The 25,959-nt window shown below is 38.7% G+C and overlaps 1 protein-coding gene across 1 annotated transcript in view; it reads right to left on the bottom strand.

Annotated features, from left to right (window-relative positions):
* Nucleotides 1-25,959, bottom strand: part of tmem201 (transmembrane protein 201) — a 53,462-nt gene that overhangs the window by 8,902 nt on the left and 18,601 nt on the right. The window contains exons 2-5 of the mRNA XM_060851884.1: nt 22,571-22,691; nt 21,615-21,809; nt 7,316-7,492; nt 1,846-2,219 (exon numbers count right to left, since the gene is read on the bottom strand). Of these exons, the coding sequence (XP_060707867.1) occupies nt 1,846-2,219; nt 7,316-7,492; nt 21,615-21,809; nt 22,571-22,691 (867 nt within the window). The remainder of the gene's footprint in view (nt 1-1,845; nt 2,220-7,315; nt 7,493-21,614; nt 21,810-22,570; nt 22,692-25,959) is intronic.

Genomic DNA, 25,959 nt, shown 5'->3' with positions numbered 1-25,959 from the left:
ATGAGATTACAGCACCAACACTAAGTGCTGTTTGTGAAGTGTGATTTTTCTATAACACGGGGTTGATCAGAATGCATCCATTGTGTTATAGGAGAACTGACTATGTAGGTTTATTTTGTATAATAACCTTCCGTGTTTTTTTAAAAAAAATCAAATCTGCAACCTGTGTGGTTTTTTTTGAGTGAAAGACTGCCATGGTAAATTAGAAAAACAACTATCAAGTCAGATTTAATTGAGATTTGACTTGCCCAGTGGTAGCATTTGCTGAGATCATCACAGGAGACACTATTACATCTGATACGATCAGAGATATCTTGACAGGCGATATAGAAAGGATGTTTCCTTTTGTGGGAGAATCTAGAACTAAGCGGTCACTATTTCAAAACAAGATGTTGCCATTTATAACAGAAAGGAGGAGAAATAATTCTCAGAGGGTGATGAGCCGTTGGAACTTTCAGCCTCACAAGACATTGAAAGCAGAGTCTTTGAATATGTTTGAGCCAGAGGTGGATAGATTCTTGATAGGCAAGAGAATGAAAATTTATCAACGTAGCTACGAATGCAGAGAAATCAGATTCACATGATCTTACTAAATGGTGCTGAGGTCAAATCCTGCTCTTCATTTGGATGTTCCTAAGATGAAGTCATACAGACCAGCCTACTCTCAAGTTTGATCTTAACCAATGACAAAATTTATCTAAATTACCCTGATATAAAAGACTTATTCTTTTGAAAAACTGGGTGGATGGGTGGGTGACTGGGTGGATGGGTGGGTGGATGGGGCACAATGCAGTAAAAAAAGCAATTCCCTCATGGTTGAATAAACCAATCTTTGCGAAATCATTAAAGAGCAAAAAAGATGCAAGCGATCTTATTCATCTGACAAAAACACTGGCAAGTGTCATAAAAAGAGCCAAAAGAGTCATACAGCACAGAAACAGACCTTTCCGTCTAACTCATCAGCACCTGATATATCAATCAGACCTCGTCCCATTTGCCAGTATTTGGCCCATATCCTGCTAAACTCTTCCTATTGGTAATACCCATACCTTTAGGAAAATGAATAAGCAGGCTTTTCATAACCAAAATTGCTATATATCTTTCTGCAAAGAGAAGTGAATTCCCCCAGCTAAAATCAACAAAGAAAATAGAAGTAGGTCCTTCAGCTCTTCAAGCCATTCTCCACAATTCACTCCAATCATGGCTGACATCCAATTCATTACCTGGTTCCCACCTTCTTCTAATATCCTTTTGATTCCTTCAGCCCTTAGAACTCTCTCCAATGCCTTTTCGAAAACACACACTGTTTTGTCCAGTTATAAATCACACAACATTAGGTTGCAGTCCAACAGGTTTAGTTGGAAGCACACTAGCTTTCGGAGTGCTGCTCCTTCATCAGGAGGTTGTGGAGGCCACAGTTGTAAGGCACAGAATTTACAGCAAAAATTTACAGTGTGATGTAATTGAAATTATACATTGAAAAATACCTTGATTATCTGTTGAGACTCAATGTATAATTTCAGTTACATCACACTAAATTTTTGCTAAAACTTCTGTGCCTTACAATTGTGGCCTGCACAACCTCCTGAAGGAGCAGCGCTCCAAAAGCTAGTGCTTCCAATTAAACCTGTTGGACTATAATCTAGTGTTGTGTGTGATTTTTAAACTTTGTATACCCCAGTCCAACACCAGCATCTCCAAATCATGTTTTGTCCACCACTGCTTAGTGTGTCAGAGTTCCACAGGCTCAGTACACCCTTGCATCATCTCAGTCATAAATGGCCTTTCCCGGGACCCTTAAAACACTTTTTCACACTGCACGTAACGGAACAAGCAAAGTCTCACCTTATTCGTCCAGCCAGAAGTACAGCCAATAAGCAAGTGAACAGACCAGTGGTAACAACGGCCATTTGGTGGTTTTTCCCATACTCCCACATTGCTTGCAGGTTAATTAGCATTTCCTCTGGCAGCACATCTTGCAGTTGTTCCCAGCGAGTGACATTCTCAACAGGCTCAGATGCTGAAATAGCTTTGTTGCTGCTATTGGATAGATGTGACATTGGATTAACCACATGCATTTCAGCAGGTGGTTTCTGGCCCATAAATGAATCACCTGATCCATATACTGCCATGGCAACCAGCACAGCGCAACTAACAAAGGCCACAAAACGAAGGAGTAACACTTTCAGTGGAGTGGAAAGGCTGGAATAATGAGAACTCTGAAAAATAAAAGAGGTAGTAGTTAGAGGCACTGAACACACAGAATCTCAGCCACATCTCATGTTAAAAACCCACAAACTTTATAAAATCAGATGTAGAATCACAATGATACAGCACAGAAAGAAACTATTAATTTTATCATTGCTGTATCAACTCTTTCAAGAGCTATCCAATTAATCTTTACTCCTACTCTTTACACAACGCCCTGCAAATGCATCCCTTTCAAAATGTGTCCATTCCCTTCTTGAAGATAAATGAATTTGATTCCATCATTGTTAAAAGCTGAGTGTTTAACGAAAGTTAAACCAAAGAAAAATTGGAGCACACAAAGAGGTATTCTGTCCATTGTGTAACATCAACTGAAAACTAAACTCACTGTCTATTCTAATTCCAGTTTTCAGCAGCTGGTCCTTAACTGTGCAGATTACAGCACTTCAGGCACAGAAGCAAGTGTCTTCCAAGACTTGAGGGGGGTTTCTATCTGCACTGTCAATCCAGGCAGTGAATTCCAAATACACACCACACACTAAGTGAGAAAAGGTTTTCCCTCACGTCACCTCTGATTCTTCAACTAATCATTTTAAAAGTGGTAAGTAACCTCTTCCTAGGTGATTTAGGTTTATTCTATCCACTCCATCTAGGCCCCTCAATTCTGTACATCTCAAATCAAACCATCCCTTAGCCTTCTCTTGAGGAAAAACAACCTTTAACATTTTGAATCTTCCCTTATAACTGTAATTTTAAAGCTCTGGCAACATTACATGTGGTGCCCTGATCAATATTTAGCCCACAGGCAACACATCAGAAACAGATTTCACAGGCACTTATCTTTTGCTGTCTGTGCAACTTTACAAGCTAGTTGCTAAACCACAGTACTCAATAAGCTGTAATGCATTTTTCATAATCTAAAAGACTGAAAGGCAAGTCCTGTGTTTGTTAGTGTGACACCAGTACATAATCTTCGATTTCATGCTTGGTGCTCAGATTATACGAAGTCATATCTACTGTTACACACAACTTCATAGGAACACACTTTAAAACTAGAGAGCAACATATTATAATACAGTTTAACTAGAATAGAAGGGATGTAACTAATCCACAAGGGTGACTATTTTCGCTGAAGAGGAGAAAATGGTCACTCTACTAAAACACATTTTTCTCAACAGCGTGTGGAGCAAATATCCTTGTGGCCTACATAAAGAACAAACTTATTAGGGTGGAACGTGTTCAGATTCTTTCATTCTTGTGCACTTCAATAAACACCAAAATCAAAAAGTATAAAATTCTCTTCATTGTGGGCCAGAAAGAACTAAACATCTAATACTTGCACATACCTGATTTGAGATGAATTTTACTGGAATGAGCGAGGTACATATAACTCATCTACATCCAAAACTAATACAATAAGAAAAGCTGTCAACATCAAAAAACATCCCCAAAAGCTATTCTTTTTATCTCACTGAGAAAGGATAATTTATGTTTTCCCCTCAAAATTCACAACAGTCTAGTTCCCAACATATACCACAGTTTAACTGTTTACACTTGAGAACTAAATAGGCAACAGTAGAAGACTGAAACATCTGTATCTATTTGCTATATACTAAAGGGATGATTGTTTATCCATTCACCATTTATAGTACTTTGAATCCTCTTTCTTAACACACTTATCCGTAATTATTTATTTCTGCCAAATTCCTCTAAGCTGTCTTATTATATTGCAAAATGGCAACTTATTGACAGATGAATATAGGTTAATGCCATTATAATACAAGGCACTCCCAGTCTTAAAATGTTCGAGAGAGAAATGTTACATAAACATTGGTATTGGTATCAGTGGCAAATTGTAAAAAAAAGAAAGTCCTTGCTTTTTGAGCTTATGCAATTTGGGAATACCCAAGTAATTCAGCATTAGCAACAATCAAAAATAAATGTGTCTGTGTTGTGTTCCTATTCAGCTCCTATTGCCAGCAAGATCATTTCTTGGTAAGATGATTAGAGTTTCCCTTGGTCAACAGAGAAGGCTGATTGAGCAACATGTGTGCAGAATTGTACATGCGTTTACAGTTCAAAGCAAGAACTACCTGCTGCAGAAAACTGACAAAAATACACCTGAACAACATAAGCTGTTACTAAGTGGTAAAATGGCCAATGCCTTGTGATGACACAGGTACACAGAATTACAACTGGTTTGTTAGTCAACTGGTGCCTGTGCATCGTTTACCTCTCAGGTACAGCATGTCTGAGTTAGAGATCTCCGGCACACAAACAGGACCTTCGGTCCGTCATGCCCACACTGGTAAACAAGTACCACTTAACCATTTGAATCCCATTTTCCAGCACTTGGACAATAGCCACTGCAGCTCAAGTACAAATCTGAATACTTCAATGAATCTCTTGATTCTGCACTGGAACTGTCATTTCAGATAACGTGCTCAGGTCTTGGGAATTAAACCAATGATCTATTGACTGAAAAGGTGAGATCATTACCACTGAGCCATGGTCAATATCATAAAATAAACTATTCAAAACCGGGTTTATTCAACAATAATGTCGCTAAGGTTTTAAAATTGCTGTTATTAGGAATGATGCAATGGGTTAAAGTTCATTTTCCTTTAAACTGGAGTTGCTATTGAATTTATCTTAGTCCTTTTGTATGTGTTGTAATACTTTAACTTCATTATTTTGGAGGGTTGTAATTTGCCACATTGCTCAGCAAGGTCTCTAATGCCCCATTGGTCTCACCCTACCATTAACAGTGTAAGCTCTACTCAAAATACTTTTAAACTCTGACAATCCAAGTTACAGCTTTAGCAACTAGACACCCCACTCCACCAGAATGTACCAATGGCATTTCCTACAGTCAAAAAGGTTGAGATCAGCACGTTTCACTCAATGAAATTGGACTTAATCTACTTGTGACACATTGTCAGAGTTGCTTAACCAATGTCATAAGCTGCACATTACAGAACATATGGATATTAGAAAGAAAGTAGGCCATTTGAGGCCCCCCATTACCACTCAACAAGGTGACCATCAATTGGTCCCAAGTCTCAACATTCTCTTTAGTGCCAGCCCAACACAGCCTGCTTTCAAAAGAATTCTCAAGTTACCTCTTGTCAGCTTGCTAATTACCTCCATTCTAAGGTCCTCACAAAGCAAACTATGGTGATCCTAAATACACTGTTTGAAAGATTCAATATCTTTCAAAAAAAAATTGTGTAACTGCTTAAAGAAAAGACAGAGGGCCACTGAGAAAGAGGACAGCTGCAGTAATTGGACATTGCTACCAAAAAGGCGAATTGGACCAAAGGGTCTCCTTCAGTGGTGAATCAATCATTCTATGACTGGCTTGAAATGTAATTTGAATCATCACTATTACAACGCATACTGAAGTGGCTCGAGAAACTGAAAATGAACCATTTTTAAAGTTAGCAACTGAATTATGAATAGTTTACTCCTGTCAGTCCTCCTCGTCTGCTTAAAAATGTCCTTTTTAACGCTTCAATACCCGAAAGTAACAAAGGCAATTTTTGAGAGAGAAAATTACCATGGAGAGATCACATTACCTGCAGATTTATTCAAACATTACAGAATTCAACATCTTTTTCAGTAAAAGAAACCCTCTAGCTGAAATTCGTATGTAGTTACATGATGAAGAAGACAGATTCAAAGAACTCCCTTTGGATTTTCATTGTAAATGGATGATCTGACCACACTTTACTGACAGAGGCGAAATATGGATATAGTTTTGCTCACTGAGCTGGAAGGTTCGTTTTCAGATGTTTTGTCACCATGCTAGGTAACATCTTCAATGAGCCTCCGAATGAAGCGCTGGTGGTGTAGCCCACTTTCTATTTATATGTTTGAGTTTCCTTAGATTGGCGATGTCATTTGCTTTGGTGTTCTTTTTCTCGGGGAGTGGTAAATGGGATCCAAGTCAATGTGTTTGTTGATAGAGTTCTGGTTAGAATGCCATGTTTCTAGGAATTCTTGTGCATGTCTCTGTGTGGCTAGTCCTAGGATGGATGTGTTATCCTTCCTCTTCTGTGTGTAAGGGTACTAGCGAGAGTGGGTCATGTTGTTTTGTGGCTAGTTGATGTTCATGTATTCTGGTGGCTAGTTTTCTGCCTGTTTGTCCAATGTAGTGTTTGTTACAGCTTCTGCAAGGTATTTTGTAGATGACATTAGTTTTGCTTGTTGTCTGTATAGGGTCTTCCAAGTTCATTAGCTACTGTTTTAGTGTGTTGGTGGGTTTGTGGGCTACCAGGATGCCAAGGGGTCTGAGTAGTCTGCAGTCATTTCAGAGATGTCTAATGTAGGGGAGAGTGGCTAGGGTTTCTGGATGTGCTTTGTCTACTCGTTTGGGTTTGTTGCTCATAAATTGATGGACTGTGTACATTGGGTATCCGTTCTTTTTAAATACACTGTACAGTGACTTTCCTCTACTCTGTGTAGTTGCTCTGTGCTGCAGTGTGTAGTGGCGCATTGAAATAATGTTATAATGCAGCTTCATTTGTGGATGTTCAGATAATTGCTTCTGTAGTTCAATATTTGGTCTGTATGTGTTGTTTTCCTGTAGATGCTGGTTTGAAGCTCCCCACTGGCTGTTCGTTCTACTGCGACATATAGTATGACAGTTTGTTGTTGTTTTCCTCCTCTTTAGTTAATTATATGCCAGTAAGGGTATCATCGATGGTCTTGAAATATATCAAAAAACTATAGCTAAGTTACATGCTCTGATCACCATTCTGTCAAAAAGTGCTTCAAGAGAGAGTACCAAATGATGAGAATTAATGATAATGGATTTGACTTAAATGAATCAAAACAGGACACAAAAGGGATGCTGGAAAACTCAAAAAAGTTGCATATTCCATTCTGGATAAACAAACAAAAATCATAAATGAAATGTCACCAGAATCCTGCAGAGAGAAGTCACAACAAAATACTTGTCCCCTTTTCTAACAGGTTTTCTAACCAAGTCTCAAAAGTCATAAGCTTCATTATCAAGTCTCAGAAACTGCCACCTACGTCTTACATACTCTCTCTCGTCCAGCTAATGGAAACACTATCGAACAAAAAAAAAAGTGAACCTCACCTGCACAAAGGTTTTATCTGCTTCTCGTCGACGAAGTTGATGGTCAAATAGAATTGCCCGAATCTGTCGGTCTTGGTGTTTGATATAATACTCCACTGCTGTCTGACAGGGACGGCATAACTTGTAGGTCTGTTCAAGATGGTGTTTATATACCTCAATTTCTTCTTCATATTTATCCTGAGAGAAATAGGAAAACATTGGTCAATGTCTAAATCAGTGGAAGATGTATGTTTTCTAAAAGTTGCAACTTGTTTGCATCCAAATGCAAGAGATTGTACGACATAGGATAATGTCATTCATGAAGCGCTTGCCAAACCTTGCCACGCTGAGACCCTATTTCAAAGTTTGCAAACAAACAATCACAACCCCTCAGCAAGCAGGGAGGGAGGGCTTGAGGGGGTTGCAGTGCTACCTCAGCTCAATTTCAGCTCGAGATCCCTCTTGGGGTCCTAAACCCAATAAGATTTCCCAATAAGAGCTGCCTCACTAAATTCCGATTCCCTGACATATTAAGCTTCTCTTTTTCACTGTTTCAGAATAGTTGAAGCAGAATCCACAAACCAATTTCCAAGTTCAAAGGCAAGTGGAGTTTCAAAACTTTCATTAAAAATGACTTAGGTTAACACATCCAAATAAGTGATGTTGGGTATTGGATAACCAATGCCATGCACCACATGAATAACACAATCTGAAGTACTTGCAGTTGGCACAGAGTAGCATTAAAGGAGCTCAAGATCAGATTGTCCTTTGACAAGGCAATTTGGCTTGTCTGCTTTACTTCCAAATCATTCCTTCACCCAAAAATTTCAAAAATCAAACATATTTCTGTGAAGATATTGGTTTTGCATTAAGACAGAGCATCCAGTTTATTACCTCCTAGAGACAGTTCAACACAAGACAATAGAAGGAAATACTGGATTTATGTTTTGGACATTCCTTACTTTTTTGTCCTTACAGAAACACTAATAAATTTACATTCTAGCAAATCCTCAACAGTCAGAGACTCTGGATGCCTTATCAGAATAACAGACAGCAAAAATATAAAAAACGACAAGGATGCAAAATTATAAAAACCTTATCATTTCAGTATATTTTTTATAAAGCTTCATAATTAATATTTTTCAAAGTATTTGCTCTTCTTTGTAAGTACTGTGTAAATTGATTTATTTCAAGGTCTTTTCAAACAATCTCACTTTTAAAGTAAAAGTCAGCTAATTAAAAATACTTTGGAACATTTTATTGAAAAAAGTCAATTCTGGGGAATCATGACTTCAAGTAATTGTCTGGATTCACGTCTCAGGAATCACGCACTTGGGTTTTAGGGTGGTTCTGTTGCAAGTTTTTTTTCCTCCCAGACAGTGAAAAAACTTAATAAAAGTTGGGATAGGTCTGCTGAGGAATACACTGCCGAGCTCTGACTTTCTGGAGCACCACTATAAAGCTAGTGCAAAACTAGATTGTCCTTGGGCAACTACATCTGGAATACTTCTCAATAGTGCTTCCTGAGCAAGCTGCCTGCACCAACCACCAAGTGCATGCATCTAATGGAATGTGCTAAAACACCAACCATATGAACATACCATGCTCTTGAAGGAAACAATAAATATTATAGGCCAAAAATGCCTTTTTCCTCCAAACTGAATGATGAAAGGATTTGAAACCAAGGATGAAAATATTAATAGAAGTATTACAAAACCAGGAACCAATTCAAGCCAGAAAGCACATCAAGACTTGATATGGTCAGCAGAGTTTTTATAAGAGCTCTAGTTTACAGAAGGTAGTAGACTGGAAGCCAGCCAAAAAAACCATATACGTGTATAAAAAACATTTCAACTGAACACAGACCAAGAACGGAGGTGTGGTTGGAACATGCTTTCTTTGATAACTTCTTATTTTGGCCTCAAATTCATTTTATACTCATCTTGAATTTGCATACAAGCTTGTTGCAGCTGAGAACCAAGAGTGAGAACTGTTCAGACAGGTTTTAAACTGCATGCAAGTAAATAACTGCTCAGCACTCCTCCCTCTTCTCCCCTCCCATACAAGTGATATATTGAGAAATCTTGATGAACTATTTTAGAAATAAGGATAAAAAATAACTGGAGTCACATTGTTATTTGACAGAAAGCTATGGACGTTAACCTTTGATGGGATCCTATTACACAGTATCTGTAAAGACAGATAGTTAATCCTCAAAATAAACACTTTGTCTCAAGAATCATCTGGTGAAAGTCTCACGACCCGTACTCTAGAAACCTACAGCCTTGCTTTGTCTGAAGAGTTCCTAAATTATTCAGCTCACCTTCAGAAGTTGAACATTATTTATTCACAATGCCTGAAATTAACTAATCTTAATTAGTACTGAAATATGTTCCTTATATGTAGTTACATTAGACAACATCTTTTGTGCTCTACAAGCTTTCAAAGCTATGCCACTATCAAAAATCTGTCAGATCACAGACACAAAGCTCCTTAAAAAGTTTCTTGGAGATCTTCTTAAAGTAAATAAATTTCTTGACTTGAAGTTCAGCAATCACTTACAAAATACGCATACAGTATTCAACCGTGAATACCAATAAACAGGTTTGAAGTGTAAACAAAATAGAATTCACAAAAAGTTAAAGTACCAAGTCAATCACTTTCAATTGGAAGTCAAGAAATATGCCTATGACAAAGACATTTTCCACTGTATTCTCCTGTTCCAAAGGAGCTAGTGTTTCGTACCCCAGGCCACTAGTCATTTTTAAGTATGTAACCTATGTATGTAAACAATTGAAGGCAACACACTCTCAATGATAGCACCAGAGATCAATTTAATCCTATTGTTGATATTTGCATGCGCGTATTTCTGTACTGCATCACTCAGTTGTATTTCAGGCTCGGGAATTAAGCCAGCCATGTGGGCAGCATTCACCTTAGTCAGGAGGTTGTAGGATCAAGTTCCACTCCAGAGACTGCAGCATACTTTTAAAAAAAAAATTTATTCACAGGATTAAAAAAAAGTATCATTGGCTAGTTCAGCACTTACTGTCTATTCCTATTTGCCCTCTAGGGTGGTGGTGATCTGCCTTCTTAAACCACTGCAGTCCATAAGATACAGGCACACCTACAGTGCTGTTAGAGAAGGGGTTCCAAGATTACCGAGGAACTGGGATATAATTATGAATCAGGATTGAATGAGAATTGGAGGGGAACGTGCAATAGGTAAAATCAGAACTGGCAGCTACTGATTTATTGGGTGTCACCTGTCACTATATGATGAAACCTTTGGACAGGTATCAAAAATTTAGTTAAGGAATTAAAAACCTCTCACAGTCAAGTGTAGAACTGCAACACAACTGTTCAGCCAATCAATGCTACTGGATAAATAGTGATCTCTAGAAAGAACACTAATGAAGTGCCTGGTTTACAGTGGACAACCACAAATATATTAGCTCTCATTTTAATCTGTGCAACCAAATAAAAAGAACAGTAGACCATTTGCCTTGTTCAGTCTGTTCCACCATTCATTAAAATCACAGCCGAATCTAGAATGGTGTCAGCTGGACTTTCCTGTCTGCTCTCTCTAGCCCTTCACTCCCTTCTCAGTCAAAAATACTTTTTACTTCAGCCTTTAATAAATTTAAATACCAGCTTCTACTACCTTGAGGAAGGGAATTTCATATTAAAAGAACATAAATAGTTATGAATCTTAAAGAAAAAGTTGTCTTATTTTAAACTACATCTCTAGTTTCAGTCTCCCTGATCTCAATTTTTGTTCGAGTACAGAGTTATAGAGATATGCAACTTTCATGATTGTCAGAGATTCTTACCAATTAAGTCACAGCTACACCAGCAGACAGCAGCTGGAGCAACTTTTAAACTGCTCTTATTTTGGTTCCAAAGTTTGTTCCAGAAATTGTATTAATGAAAAACATGATAGAACACCAATAGTTTGAATACTGGAGAAACTCCATCTTAATCTGGTACTGAAATTTACTGATACCCAGTTGATAAGATTTTGATTTATCTGGGAAGTTCTTGCATATAGTGAAGCAACTGGTAATTGGGATGATCAGTTTTGCATGCAATCTAAAGTTACACTAAGTATTAGTGTGGCAAGAAGTGGTAGGAATTGTCTATTGAAATAGTCAAGTGTAATCCTTCACTAATAAGTTGATTATGTGTGATAAAAGTATGATAAAGCCACAAATGTGAGTTTTATCAGTTTACAGAAAAACATTAACAACTATTTAGTTCAACGAGTAATGCACTAGTGGAAGTAACCTACAGTGTACATGAGATTTGTTGTTGCATGACTTGGATTTGCAGTGCCATTACTGGAATGTAGCATTACAAATCCGAGTGCAATGAATACAGACTTTTGAGTGGATTAAAGTAATAAAAAGATTAGCTTCCACAAAACTGTTCACCCAAACCACAATATGGATCCACCAATGCAATACAATTTCAAATCGTGCCAAGAACGCTCCCTTTCCCTTTCAAAATACCGATGCATCATTTACACCAACACACCATCCCTCCAAATACAAAGAAGAATGGGAGAGGGGGGAATCTTATAGAGAAACACAAAATTATGAAGGGGATAGATTTGAAAGAAACACAGGTTGTTTCCACAACTAGCGGGCATCGCCTCAAAACAAAGGGGACCAGGTTTAGGACTGAGTTGATGAGGAACTTCTTCACTCAAAGGGTTGAGAATCTCTGGAATTCCCTGACCACTGAAGCAGTTGAGGCTACCTTGAAGGTTTTTAAGAGGCAAAAATAGATTTTTCAACAGTAAAGGAATTAAGGGTTATGGTTAGCAGGCAGGCAAGTGGAGCTGAGTCCATGAAAAGGTCATCCATGATCTTATTGAACAATAGGTTCAACAGGCCAGATGGCCTAATCCTGCTCCAATTTATGTTCTAATGATAAATCCTTTGCAACCCAGTTATGTCCATATTTCAATTTCCATAATGCATAAATGTTTGTGACATAAGTAAAATTGGGAATGCTCAAGAGGTGAGAATTACAGATCACAAGCTGGTTACAGGGCTGAAGGCTTTCGTGGATGTAAGGATATTGGATCATACCCAATTTTGAAAACATTGATAACGAATTTAAAATTTAAATTTCACTTAACCAGGAGCTCCTGTACGTCAGCGAGCACAAGGTAATAAATGAAATGGGACTTGGTCAGAGTTGAAGCACGGGCAGCAGAATGCTTGGCGTCAAGTTGGTGGAAGAGTAGAATGACAGATCAGCCACGTGTGCTTTGAATTGTCGTGTCTGGAGGTAACAAAGACATGGATTAAAGTTTCAACAACAGATTGTCTTTCCTCTATCTCTGCCCATTTCCACCTTCATAGCATGTACAGTCTTTATATCACAAATGTGATGATGAGAGTGGTCAACAGTTTGAGGGGTGGTGGGTTGGGAACCAAAAAAGATGCCTCCTGTATTCCTGATATTTTACTCTTCCACATAAAAGCCAAATGCTTTGCTGCCCATGCTTCAACTCTCACCAAGTCCCATTTATCACCCCACTACTTGCTGACCTGGAGTAACTCCTGGTCAAGCAAAGTCTAAATTAGTTATTCTTACCAGGTTTGTTTCCTCAACTGTTAAAATGTTACAACTCCACCTCTGTCTCTCTCTTTCTGACTTTGCAGGACACCGCTTTCAAAACGTTTTTTCTGCCTACAAATAGGCAGATGAATTGTACAAGTGATTTTCAACAGCACAAAATAAAACTGAAAAGACCAGCCGCATCACTATAGATCTGACCAAAATGATGAGGCATGCCCAAACAACAGTAAACAGCAACAACCGCTCAAAAGCATGGTCAGTTTATAGGCTGATTATACAGCCATTATATACAATAGGAAGCATGAAAATGAGCTCTAACAAAACCAGCTGCACAGAATCCCACAATAACTGATGAAAATGCAAAGGTAGAGAGACATGGAAAGAATTTTACTTCAAAGACAAGAGTACTCTTGAAATCAAGTTAGTGTAAAAATTCCATCATGCAAGAATAGAGAAAGTCAATTTTCCAAGTTTCTCTTCAATTTTTCAAAGGTTTTAATTAGGTTTATATAGGCAGCCTGAACAAATAATGCAAGTGACACATGGTAAAAGGGGGAACAAAGTTGATTTTTTTATTCCACCTTATTAAGGGTTAAACTCATGCTGCATACAATCAAGCCAGAAATCTCACTCCTGGTCAAAAGGGACTATCACAGGGAAAAGATAACCTGGCTTTCAGAAGAAAAAAATCATGTTATTTATATTGAAGTTCTAAATGCAGCCAGTTACATGACAAAAATCTCCAACATAAATCTTTTGGGATGGTTTATACTTCAACACCAAGTAATTAAACTATAAAATTTTGCATTGTCATGACAGTGATTTAACAGCTCACAAACTACTATTGCCACATCCTACCTTGCAGCAAAAATCCCACTCGCACATCACTGACGCTTACTGACCTACGCTGGACCCTACAAGAACTGAATACACTTTATTTGGAAAAAATAAACCAGAAAATGGAAGTTTGGATTCTAGTCCTTCCTTTGTAGCTCAAGACAAAAACTATAACTACCTGGTGATCACTTATTTGTTATACAAGTGCAAAACAGCACCAAGCTTAATCATCCTATGGACTAAACTGGTCACACTTCACATTGCGATAATTCGTGGAATAGTAGGCTAGACTTTCAGTGCATTCTTCCCATCAGGGATAAGCAATGCCTCAAAAGAAAAACTCTCAACTTTATTTTCAAATCCCTCCACTGTGCTTATTCCTTCCCTTTCACTCATCTCCTCCAGGCCAACCAGCCTCCTAACATATCTGTGCTCCTCCAATACTGGTCTTTTGCTCATTGCTAAAACCCTACGCTCTGAAATTCTCTCACTAAATTGGTTTCTCACCTCTCTCTGCCACTAAGATTTTCCTTAAAACTACCTTCGATTTTACCTTCCCAATTTCTCGATATATGTCGGTGCCAAATTTTATTTAGTAACACGCTGGTGAAGTGCCTTGAAATTTTTAATCCTAACTAGGAACATGTGATACAAATACAAGTAGTTTTGTTGTTAATGTCTACATTTGACTAAAAAATGTGCCTCCAAATATTGTTGGTATATTTAGAGATGAAAAACATTCGTATTAGAGGTATTATTTGTTGAAAAATAGAAAGTGTTTTCATATATTCTAACTCCATTATGCAAGAATATGCAGGAAGATGAACATCTATAAATGAGGAGTGTGGTGACTTAACCTATAGGATAGCCCATTTCTACTTCGGTTAAAGCAGTATAAGTAAAGCATACCAACTTTGTTACTGTGCTATTATACCCATCAGAACCATGCCCAAATTGCAATTTCAGTTCAAAAGCTTTATGGGCAACTCAGTTGTGGTAGCCAAAGTCAGGAAACCATTTTTAAAAAGTTAGAAAACTTGGAAATATCGAGCAAGTCTAACAGCATTGGTTTGAGTTTCTGAAATATTAATTTTCTATAAAAAATCCTACTATAAAAGTGGGTATTTCTAGTAGATGCTTTTAATTTCAGATTTCCAGCATCTTCAGTATTTTACTTAAGTAAACAAACCACAGGTTTCAACAGTTTGTTAAAATTGATGAATAGGCAGATCTAGACTAGCATTAACAGAAAAGAGCATGTAAAATTCATCCCATCTTTGCTTAAAATGCCCTGTGGCACAGTGGTAGAGTCTCTCCCCCGGACTAGGAGGCCCGGGTTCAAGTCACACCTGCTCTAAGGGTGTGAAATAACATCTCTGAACAGGTCGATTAGAAAAATAGGTTAAATAATTTTTAAAAATCATCAGTGCTAGAATTCAATCAACTGGTGTAACTAGAGCACCCTCTACTGTAATAGAAATGTCATTGTTAACCTCACAATATGCTGTATTATATTCTAGGTTGCAGATTGTTTAACAGTAATCAGGATGCAGAACAAAAAAAAAACTTTAGGAAGCAGCTTGTACATCCCAATTACAGCAGGCCAAAAACAGAGGGTTGCACCTATCAATGTTTCCATTTAAAATAAAACTAATAGGACATATTCAAGAGTACTGCTCCAAAATGCAGTTTATTTGCGGTCACAAAATTGAGAATACAGAATTATAAATTATTTAAAGTCAGCCATATGCCATTAGTACACTAAAATAGCTTGCATTTCGAGAGCACCTTTTAACATACCAAAATATTTCAAGGCACTGTCCAAATAACAAACTTGATGCTGAGCCACAGGAAGAGACATTTGGACAAGAAACCACGAATGTTGTTTGGGACTGAAAAGTGGAGACTATGTGGGAACTCGAGAGATTAAAGAGCTATCAGTAGACAGCTAAACAAAATTTTGTAGAGATTCTGAAGGATTGGAAAACCGGTTACAAAAGGTAGACAGGAAGGGACTTGAAATCAAAGCATTTTCCAATCAGGAATAAAAGGAAGATACTGAACACAGGAGTGATGGACTTGGTGTAAGATTTGGGCAGTTGGAGTTTAGGATGAGCTACAGGAGGCTGGCTATGAAAACACTGGAATAGTTAGCAGATAGACATTGTGTGGTCTTGTTGGTTGTCTTGGCAGTCAGAACCCTAAAAAGGGAAACTATGGCAGTGTTCACCCAAGTACAGAACACTTGTCAAGAATGCAGTTTAATACTTTGTCAAATATATCTCAGAAAAGAAGAAAAGTATATCAACCAGGCTTCAAATGAGACTTCAATTGAGTAAATGCCTGATCACTCACTTCCAAATAATTCAGTTACCTCCACTTAACTTCAATTAACTTGGACAGGCTTACATTCATACTGTCTTTCTCAAATTCAAGACATCTCAAAGCACTTTACAGCTCATTAAATATGTATAGTCAGAATAGTGTTGCAATATAAAATAGAGAAAGATAGCAATGAATTCTACACAAAATATACTACTTAAGCCAAAATTCAAAATATGTACTCAATCAACTATATTCTGATCTTAGGTGAGAACACTTGCACTGCCAAGCCAGCAAGAATTTAACATTGCTAAGCCCATAAATAAAATCAATGCTGCAGTAGAGATAAAATATACTTTACTTGCAACGTTAAAAAAAAGGGAAGCTAAATCTTCCTTTCTCTGTACATTAGTCCATTCCCTCCCTAATGGCCTTGCAAGTCTACCTACAGCAGAAGGACTGCAGCAGGTTCAAATGACAGCTCAACATCACCTTCTCAAGGGCAACTAGGAACAGGCAATAAATGTTACCTATGCTCAAATCTCATGTTAATACAACAATAATAAAATGCCTCCATGAGAAAGGATAGTTTAATCATGACATGCTATGATTGAGAGCAAAGAAAAATGTTGCCAAAGTATATTTGGCAGCAAATTCTATTTGTATTGCATTACTATTGAATGGAGGATTTGCAGATAACTGCAAAACACAGTCTTTAAACTTTACCAGAAAACAATTTGTAGTTTAATTTTATTGGCAACTGCTTTGCTAGAATGACCTGCATACATAGAAGCTCTTGTAAGTGTAGATTAGCAGTCAAAGATACTTTACAGAGAACCAAGAGCAAAAGGGATGTCGTGCAAAGGAGTAAACTATTAGGACAGATAATGCAAAAATTTAGTCACACAGGTTTTAAAAGGAAGGCCTTTAAAAAGAAAAAACAAACAAACAGGGTGGCAACTTTTGAGAAAATTCTAGAAGGTCAGGCTGGACACATTTGTGGGAGGAAGGGTGATGGCCATCTACAACAGCCAAAATTAAAAACACCCAAGCTGCCTTGTTAATAGCAAGCAAGGTCTGTACTTGTTGCATCTGAGCATGTCTACCCATTCCTCCATCTCCCTCCATGAAAAACAAGGCCACTCATTCTGCCTCCAATACTTACTTATTTCTAAGCAGGATCTCTATGCAAAGGAGGTGCTAAACTCCCTTCAAACTTATACTCACTAACATGCCATTTGCTAGTCACCTTGCACCTCACTTTTAGTCTTTAGTATACAACCACACAGTGTAATCCTATACTAGAGACCTAGACTTTTGCCTAAATTTCTTAAGATAATGTGTAAATTGGTTCTTCTAAATTTAATACTAAACCTCCACACTCCATAACTAGTGCAGATTTGACCATGTCAAAGGCAAAGGGCTACCTAATGTTAATGACACATTATCACACTTCTGGGTGCTAGATAAATCTAAGCCGGAGGTCACATTTTTCCCCTCAATTGTCAGAATTTATGATTCCCCATCATGTGTCTAAAATGAGGAGGAGATTTATAAACAGCTTGGAATTTGAATCTCCTACCTTAAATCAGAGCTAGGACAGCAGTTTTCCAAACTTCAACAAATTTAATGCAGATTCCACAATAATGTAACAGTACATTTAATTCTCCAAATACAAAAATATTTTGGGCAAAAAAAATTTGGCGCAATGCCCATTTCCTGATAGAAATTACTCCCAAAATCAGAAGAAAAACAACTTGATTGCAATGTGCAAATGGAAGGATGATCATGACTTCTTTCACGCTGTTCTAGTCTTTGCTTCTGATTCCAGCTTGTCTGTACTAAAACACTGATAAAATACATTGGTGAATTTTCAATTTATGCAATGGATATGCCCATTGCTTTGTTATTCAGTCATTGGAAATGACTAGGACTTTGTTTCATACAAATATGAATTTACAGCATAAGTAGGCCACTCAGGCCTTCAAACATACACGGTCATTCAATAAGATCATGCTGATTTATCGGTGTTCCAGATTTGACATTCTCATCAGCCCTGATAATCTTAAAAATATTCAGGGTTGCACAACCCTCAACAATTTTCCTCAACTAATTTTAAATGTACCCAATTCTGGACTCACTATCAAGTCTATTCAAAATCTAAAATGTCAATTAAATTCAGACCAACTCTTCTAAACTCCATGGATAGGATGAATAGATAGAGTCTTTTTCCTAGGGTGGGGTGAAGAGAGGAGAGAAGAGTCCAGAACTAGAAGACATAGGTTTAGAATGAGAGGAAAGATATAAAAGGAAGAGAGATCTAAGGGGCAACTTTTCTTACGCAGAGGGTGGTCATGTATAGAATGAGCTGCCAGAGGAAGGGATGGAGGCTGGTACAATTGCAACAGTTAAGAGACATCTGATGGATTTATGAATAGGAAGGGTTTAGAGGGATATGGGCCAGGTGTTGCCAGTTGGGACTAGATTGGGTTAGGATATCTGGTTGGGCCGAAGGGTCTGTTTCCGTGCTGTACATCTCTATGACTCTAAAACACACTGTGCTTATCCAAATCTTTCTAAGATAATCCATTCATTCCAGATGTAAAATTACAAAATCTCATCTGAACCACCTCAAATGCACATACATCCTTTAAGGAAAATACAGAGAGATGTGGATTATTATCTTCATATTGCAAACACAGGCCACGGTGTTGATATGTAGCACATGCTTAATGGGATACACTGAACAGATTTAGCAACTCAAGACTGGGCATACACAATGCATTGTGGACGGCACCGGTGCTCAGTGTCAGTGGGCCAGGTTCGATTCCAGCCTCGGGTGACTCTGTTTTAGAATTTGCATTTTCTTCCCATGTCTGCGTGGGTTTCCTCCACGTGCTCCGGTTTCCGCACACAGTCCAAAAATGCACAGGTTGGGTGAATTAACCATACTAAAACTGTCCGTAGCATTCAGCAACATATAGACTAGATGGATTAGCCAGGGTAGACGTGAGGTTACAGGAGATGGTGAAGGTCTGGGTGGAATGCTCTTGAGGGTCGGTGCAGACGCAATAAACCGAATGGTCTTGCTCCACGTTATAGAGATTATATAATCAACAGTACCCAAATTGCACTCCAATGAAATCTGCAATTTTATGGCCTGGCATATGCTCTACGCTGCCATTACTATTAAGCCAGTGGACCAATCCTAGTTCAATGAAGAGTGAAAGAGGTCAAGCAACACCAGGCATAACCTAAAAGTGAGGCATAAAACTCAACCTACAAAACAGGACTATGCACTTGCCAAAAAAGCATAAAATGATGGACATAACTAAGTGATTCCACAATCCCTGGATCAGATCTAAACTTTGCAGTCTGGTCACGGTCAAGAATAATGACTCATGGACAACTGAATTGCCTGGAGGCGGCGGCAGCTCCACAAATATCCTCATCCTCAATCATAGAGGAGCCCAGCACATCAGTGCAAAATATTAAGCTGAAACATATGCATTTTGGCCTTGTGAGATCAAATATCACAGGTGCCACAAATTTGATTCTCTCCATGTGACACCATGAAACAGTTGGAGGCACTGGATAAGAGTACTGGCAAGAATACTGAAGACATGTGGTCCAGAACCTGCCATGCCTGAAACTCCACACTGCCATCTAACTATTTGCCTTGTTATCTCTTTTACACAAAAAAAGCAAACCCAATCTAGTCAATTAAAGACCCAGCAGTCAACTCTCCACCAAGCGATGGAAGATATCACCAAACAGCAGCACTTCCTGAGCAATAACCTGGTCACCGACATGCAGTTTGAGCTCCACCAGGGTCTCACCTCACCATAGACTTGATTCAAACATGGATGAAAGTTTACAATTTTGGAGAAGATTTGTAGCTCAGGCTGTGGATCAGGTTGTAAGTTTGCTTGTTGAGTTGGAGGATTAGTTCTCAGATGTTTCATCAATTCACTTAGTCATTTCTTTCATGCATGTAGGATGAAAGCCATCAGGATCCAAGGCTTACCAATCTGCAGTTCCATCAGTTTACTATATCATTTGCCTAGTCAATACAATTTCATCAATTCCTCTCTCCTTCAACCTCCAGATTCACAGGCATTACTAGGATCCATTGTTTACTGCTCACCTTTCTTAGCCTCGAGAAAGTGATGGTGAGCTTTCTGAACACAACTAGATGGCTTGATAGTTCGTTACTTCAGACAACATGTCAAGGACAATTCAACCATATTTACTGAGTGTCTGAAATCAGAGGCCACACCAGGTAAGAGTGGCAGATTTCCTCCCCTAAGAACATTAGTGAACCAAGTGGATTTTCAATGATAACCAAGTAGCTTCTTGTCCGACATCATTACAAGTATTTTCATCCTGATTTATTAAATAAGGTACATGTTTTGTTTTCCAACTGCCAACACTAAACCTCTCAAAAAGGTCAGTTGTCTTAGGGCCCCATCTTTCCGATAGGAAGGAGACCAGAATTGCACGCAATATTTCAACAGTGGCCAAAGCAATGCGCTGTACAGCCGCAACATGACCTCCTAACTCCTGTAGTCAGTACTCTGACCAACAAAGGAAAGCATACCAAACGCTGCCTTCACTATCCTATCTACCTGCGACTCCACTTTCAAGGAGCTATGAACCTGCACGCCATGATCTCTTTGTTCAGCAACACTCCCTAGGACCTTACCATTAAGTGTATAAGTCCTGCTAAGATTTGCTTTCCCAAAATGCAGCACCTTGCATGTATCTCAATTAAACTCCATCGGCCACTTCTCAGCCCATTGGCCCATCTGGTCCAGATCCTGTTGTGATCGGAGGTAACCCTCTTCGCTATCCACTACACCTCCAATTTTGGTGTCATCTGCAAATTTACTAACTGTACTTCTTATGCTCGCATCCAAATCATTTATGTAAATGACAAAAAAGTAGAGGACCCAGCACCGATCCTTGTAGCACTCCACTGGTCACAGGCCTCCAGTCTAAAAAAACAACCCTCCACCACAATCCTCTGTCTTCTACCTTTGAGCTAGTTCTGTATCCAAGTGGCTAGCTCTCCCTGTATTCCATGAGATCTAACCTTGCTAATCAGTCTCCCATGGGGAACCTTGCCGAATGCCTAACTGAAGTCCATAGATCACACCGACTGCTCTGCCCTCATCAATCCTTCCACAGAATTCTCGGGTACACCTGATCAGGTCCTGGGGACTTATTCACCGTTAACCGTTTCAAGACATCCAGCACGTCTTCCTCTGTAATCTGGACATTTTGCAGGATGTCACCATCTATTTCCCTACAGTCTATATCTTCCATATCTTTTTCCTCAGTAAATACTGATGCCAAATATTAATTTAGTATCTCCCCCATTTCTGTGGCTCCACACAAAGGCTGCCTTGCTGATCTTTGAGAGGCCCTATTCTCTCCCTAGTTATCCTTTTGTCCTTAATATATTTGGAAAAACCCTTTGGATTCTCCTCAATTCTATCTGCCAACGCTATCTCATGTATGATGAGCCGGAGCTTGTAAAAGTTTAACAGTCTCTGGAAACTCCCACCTCATCCCTGGGAACAAAAGATGCCAACTGCTTGATCTTCAGGGGCTGGTTATTGTTGCATTTCTTGCAGAACAGAATTTGCCCATTTGGCCATTGCTGAATTTTGGAAGCTTGAGAGGGTGTTGCCCAGCTGGTGACCATGTGATTCAGATGTTCCATGTATTGAGCGGGAATTGGCTTATTGTAGTCTCCATTCTGAAAGAAAACACAACATGACTTTCAAATCCAGAGAAGACTAGAGACAAGTTTAAGAAATTAGTTATAAAAACTATATTGTATTTGGTCATTTCTTCTCACAGAAGACAGCCTGAGCCAGTTTGTTACACTTCATTTGATATCAATTGTCATATTTCTCCTTCCAAAAGTACACAAACCACATTTGCAAATGACAGTTACTTAGTAACTGAAAGAGCCAGAGGCAAGGATCTTGTCTGGCAAGATCAGTGTATTTAAGATGAGATAGATAGGTTCTTGATTAGTAAGGGGATCAAAGGCTGCAGGAGAGGAGGGCAATGTCAGAATAATCAAATGGTAGAGCAGACTGAATAGGAGGAATAGTCTAATTGTACTCCTATATCTAATGGTCTTACACAGTCAAAACAAGAGGAGGATTGATGAACTCTTTTTTTAAGCAAACATTTTGATTACGTTTATGGGATTCCAAACAGAAAGTGTTTTTTTTGGAGGAAAAAACTGAAGAGTGGTCTCAACTTAAAAATTATGCCAAAAGTCTAGAGATTCAATTTGCTTTTCATATAAAGTATTCCCACACATTCCAGAAATTCCCAGCTAGTAACTGGTAACAATTCAGCTTTGTGCCATTTTACTCACTGATATCAGAAGAGCTGGCTCACAGAAAAACAGGGACCACCGCCAAAGGAGGGGTTAAAAGGAAAACTCCCTACCGTCATACACATGCAGAGAAGTGCAACTTTAAGCATTGTAAATCCCCTAACCTCTTGAAAACCATTGTATTGCTCGCAGTTTGGACAATCCCAGCAGTTTCTGTTCCCATAAGGTACGGTTGTATCCTGGCTGCAGAACCAGCAATTCACTTTCACATGTGTTGGCTTTTTCCTGCAAAAAGCAAAAAAAAAAGCAATCAGTGAAAAAAAAAATTGATTGCCAAATAGCAACAGTCAGAAAAGATTACAATAAAATATGAAACTATTCTTCCAGAAGTTGGCTGCTAACAAACAATAAAATCACTGATAAAAGGCAGTCCATTCTAACTGGACATTGTTTAAATTGAATGTTCCATCACACAGTTTATAACTGAAAAGATTCAACCAAGCAATGAATTAAATTTCAACAGACATAAATAGCTCTTTTTATATTTTGTACTCTTTTCTGATATCTCACGACTGAGAACATTTTTTCTGCACTTTTCACATCCTTGCTGCTCATTTAATATTTAGCATCCATAGTAAAATACTCCTTACATAATAGGTAAATGTCGACAGAGTACTGACAGGTTTACCACAAGGAAGGGTTGACCAAAAAGTGAAAAAATACACACGGCTGCATACCATCACCCCAGAAGTTCCTGCCCATCACACCTGGATCGCATCCCAGCTTTAACTATTGGCTCACAAAGTGGTATCAGCATTCCAAATATTTAAATGATATAAGGAGACCTCATTCTACACAAGATTATAGAATCCTTACAGAGTGGAAGCAGATCATTCAGCTCATTGAGTCCACTCTGACCCTCCGAATAGCACCCCATCCAGACCCCCACCCTGTATCCTTATATGCCCCGTGCTAATCCACCTAGCCAGCACATTCCTGGACACTATCGGCAAATTAACATGGCCAATTCACCTAATTGCACACCTTTGAACAGTGGGACGAAACCAGAACACCAGAAGAAACCCATACAGACACGGGAAAAATGTGCAGACTCCACACAGAGTCACCTGAGGGTGGAGTTGAACCCTGTCCCAGCACTGAGGCAGCAATGTTAAACACTGTGCCACCATGCCGTCCAGACAGCTCAGAAAAGAAAGGTTATCATATCCACTGTAATCACAGCAACCCAAATGATTTGCTCAACGTACAACAAATAAAAATCACTCAAAACCTATTACAAAACCCATTACAAAACCCAATACTCATGAAATCATATGTGGTTCTTCTATTACACAAGAACTCAATAAACCCCATGGGCATCAAGAGAAACATTTTAAAAAGAAGCACACTTGAATTTCGCTTACACAATCAACTACTTCCAAGCAATGACAACTTCCAAAACTCTTCATTCATGACTATGGCATCAAGGTGTGTGCATGTGGAAAGGTACAGGTGGGTATGATTAGTAGTGCCTCCTGTGACAGCTTGTAACCAGTGTCAACAAACTCCTGCAGATCAATCGCAATCCCTGTGTCTTCAGCTGTTGCAGTTTTAGAACATTCTGTTGTAAGAGATGAAAGGCAAGAAACACGACTGAAGTAACTTCAACAACATGAATAATGTGCTAAATCCTGTTAAAAATCTGACACCACCAGGTTGTAGTCCAACAGGTTTAATTGGAAGCACACTAGCTTTCGGAGCGACGTTCCTTCATCAGCTGATTGCGGATCACCTGATGAAGGAGCGTCGCTCCGAAAGCTAGTGTGCTTCCAATTAAACCTGTTGGACCATAACCTGGTGTTGCACGATTTTTAACTGCATACACCCCAGTCCAACACCGGCATCTCTAAATCATGGTAAATCCAAAATTGCCCACAAGGTACTCCAACTCCCTCTACAGACCAACAAAATAAAACTAAAGGCAAGTCATGTAACTAGATGCAAAATTAAGTTCCTTTTTCATAGGGATGTACTGACATAAAGATTCTGGGGATCATATTAAAAGGAACTAAACTGATCAAATGTTATGAATCTGTTCGCAAGACCTGTCTACCCACAGCTCAGATAAAGGATAATTTTATGCAGAATAGTATAAAAGTAACTCAAACATCTAGGTTCACTAATTATTAATCCCCTGCAATCAAGTCCCACATCCCAAACCAGATAACTGAAATCAATTTCAATGGAAAATCAGTAATTTCAAAAATATCAGAAAAGTACCATCATGAATCAATTTACTCAGTGCAACAGAGGACATCCACTACCTGCTTGCGCTACTCAAATGTATTGTACCAAATTTTAAAATATGGATTGCCCAACTGATTTCTAGGAGAGATTCATTAAGTTTTGCAAATGACAGTAATAAGAATTGGGGCAGAAACAAGTGCCACGGTGTGATACTGTATAGTTTGACTTCAGCTATTTTCTGTAAAAGAAATTGCAGCCCCATCAGACTCCTCAAGTTTGAGATAAGTCAATCATTGCAAAATCACAGGCAGGATAATGCACAATGTAATCTCAGAGGGAACCATCAGAATCAAAAGTTATTTATGCAGTGTGCCTGGATAAGCATTGTTTACAGTATAGCAATTAGAACTATGCAAAGTACTCTAACTATGGAGTAACTGAGGTTTGATCTAAGTTTAACATCACCAGTCAATTCTATGTTCTTACACATTTTTCACATCCATTACCAAAAAGCAATGCTAAACTTTTTGCAAATAGATTGAATTATTGAACATTGGAAAGAAACAATAAAGGGCTTTCATACACAAGAATGCTACAAACAAATGCAATGCCATATCCAGGCTGATGGCTGGAGTTACTGATACTAAAACAACATCACATCTATCAAGCAATAACACTGAACAGTGGGGATGGCAAGCAGCTGGTCAGCACTCATCCACAGAGCAGAGTCTGTGATCATCAGGCACTGGAGTTAACAAAAGGCTACTATTTGCAATGACAACTGTGATCAGAAATACATCCTGCTTCAAGCATGGCAGAAGCAAAAGCAAGAAGTATTAATACAGTAGTTGCATAGTTGACTGAGCCAGAACACATTGGCTTTTTGACCCATATGAGGTCAGCAGTCATGGCAGGAGTGTGGGGCAGTCCACTGATAATTATTACTGTACTCAAATTCAACTACCGCTCTGGGGACCAGGATTTGAATCTCAATACAGCAGATAATGGCATTTCAATTCAATATAATCTGGAAATAAGAGGTTAATGACGACCAGGAATCCATTGTTAATGGTCAGAAAAACTAGTTGACTAATGCCCATTAGGGGGGGAAAAAAAAACTGCCATCCTTATCTGGTGTGGCCTACATGTGACTCCACTAGGCAGAAGTGGGTACAGCAGTTACTGAAGATTAAAGTCAAGATTAGAGTGGTGCTGGATAAGCACAGCAGGTCAGGCAGCATCCGAGGAGCAAGAAAATCAATGTTTCGGGCAAAAGCCCTTCATTCTTGATGAAGGGCTTTTGTCT

Source organism: Hemiscyllium ocellatum, chromosome 37 (assembly GCF_020745735.1).
Source record: "Hemiscyllium ocellatum isolate sHemOce1 chromosome 37, sHemOce1.pat.X.cur, whole genome shotgun sequence".
Classification (NCBI taxonomy): domain Eukaryota; kingdom Metazoa; phylum Chordata; class Chondrichthyes; order Orectolobiformes; family Hemiscylliidae; genus Hemiscyllium; species Hemiscyllium ocellatum.
The sequence above is the reverse complement of the archived record's forward strand: the minus strand, read 5'-3'. Positions and strand labels throughout refer to the sequence as shown.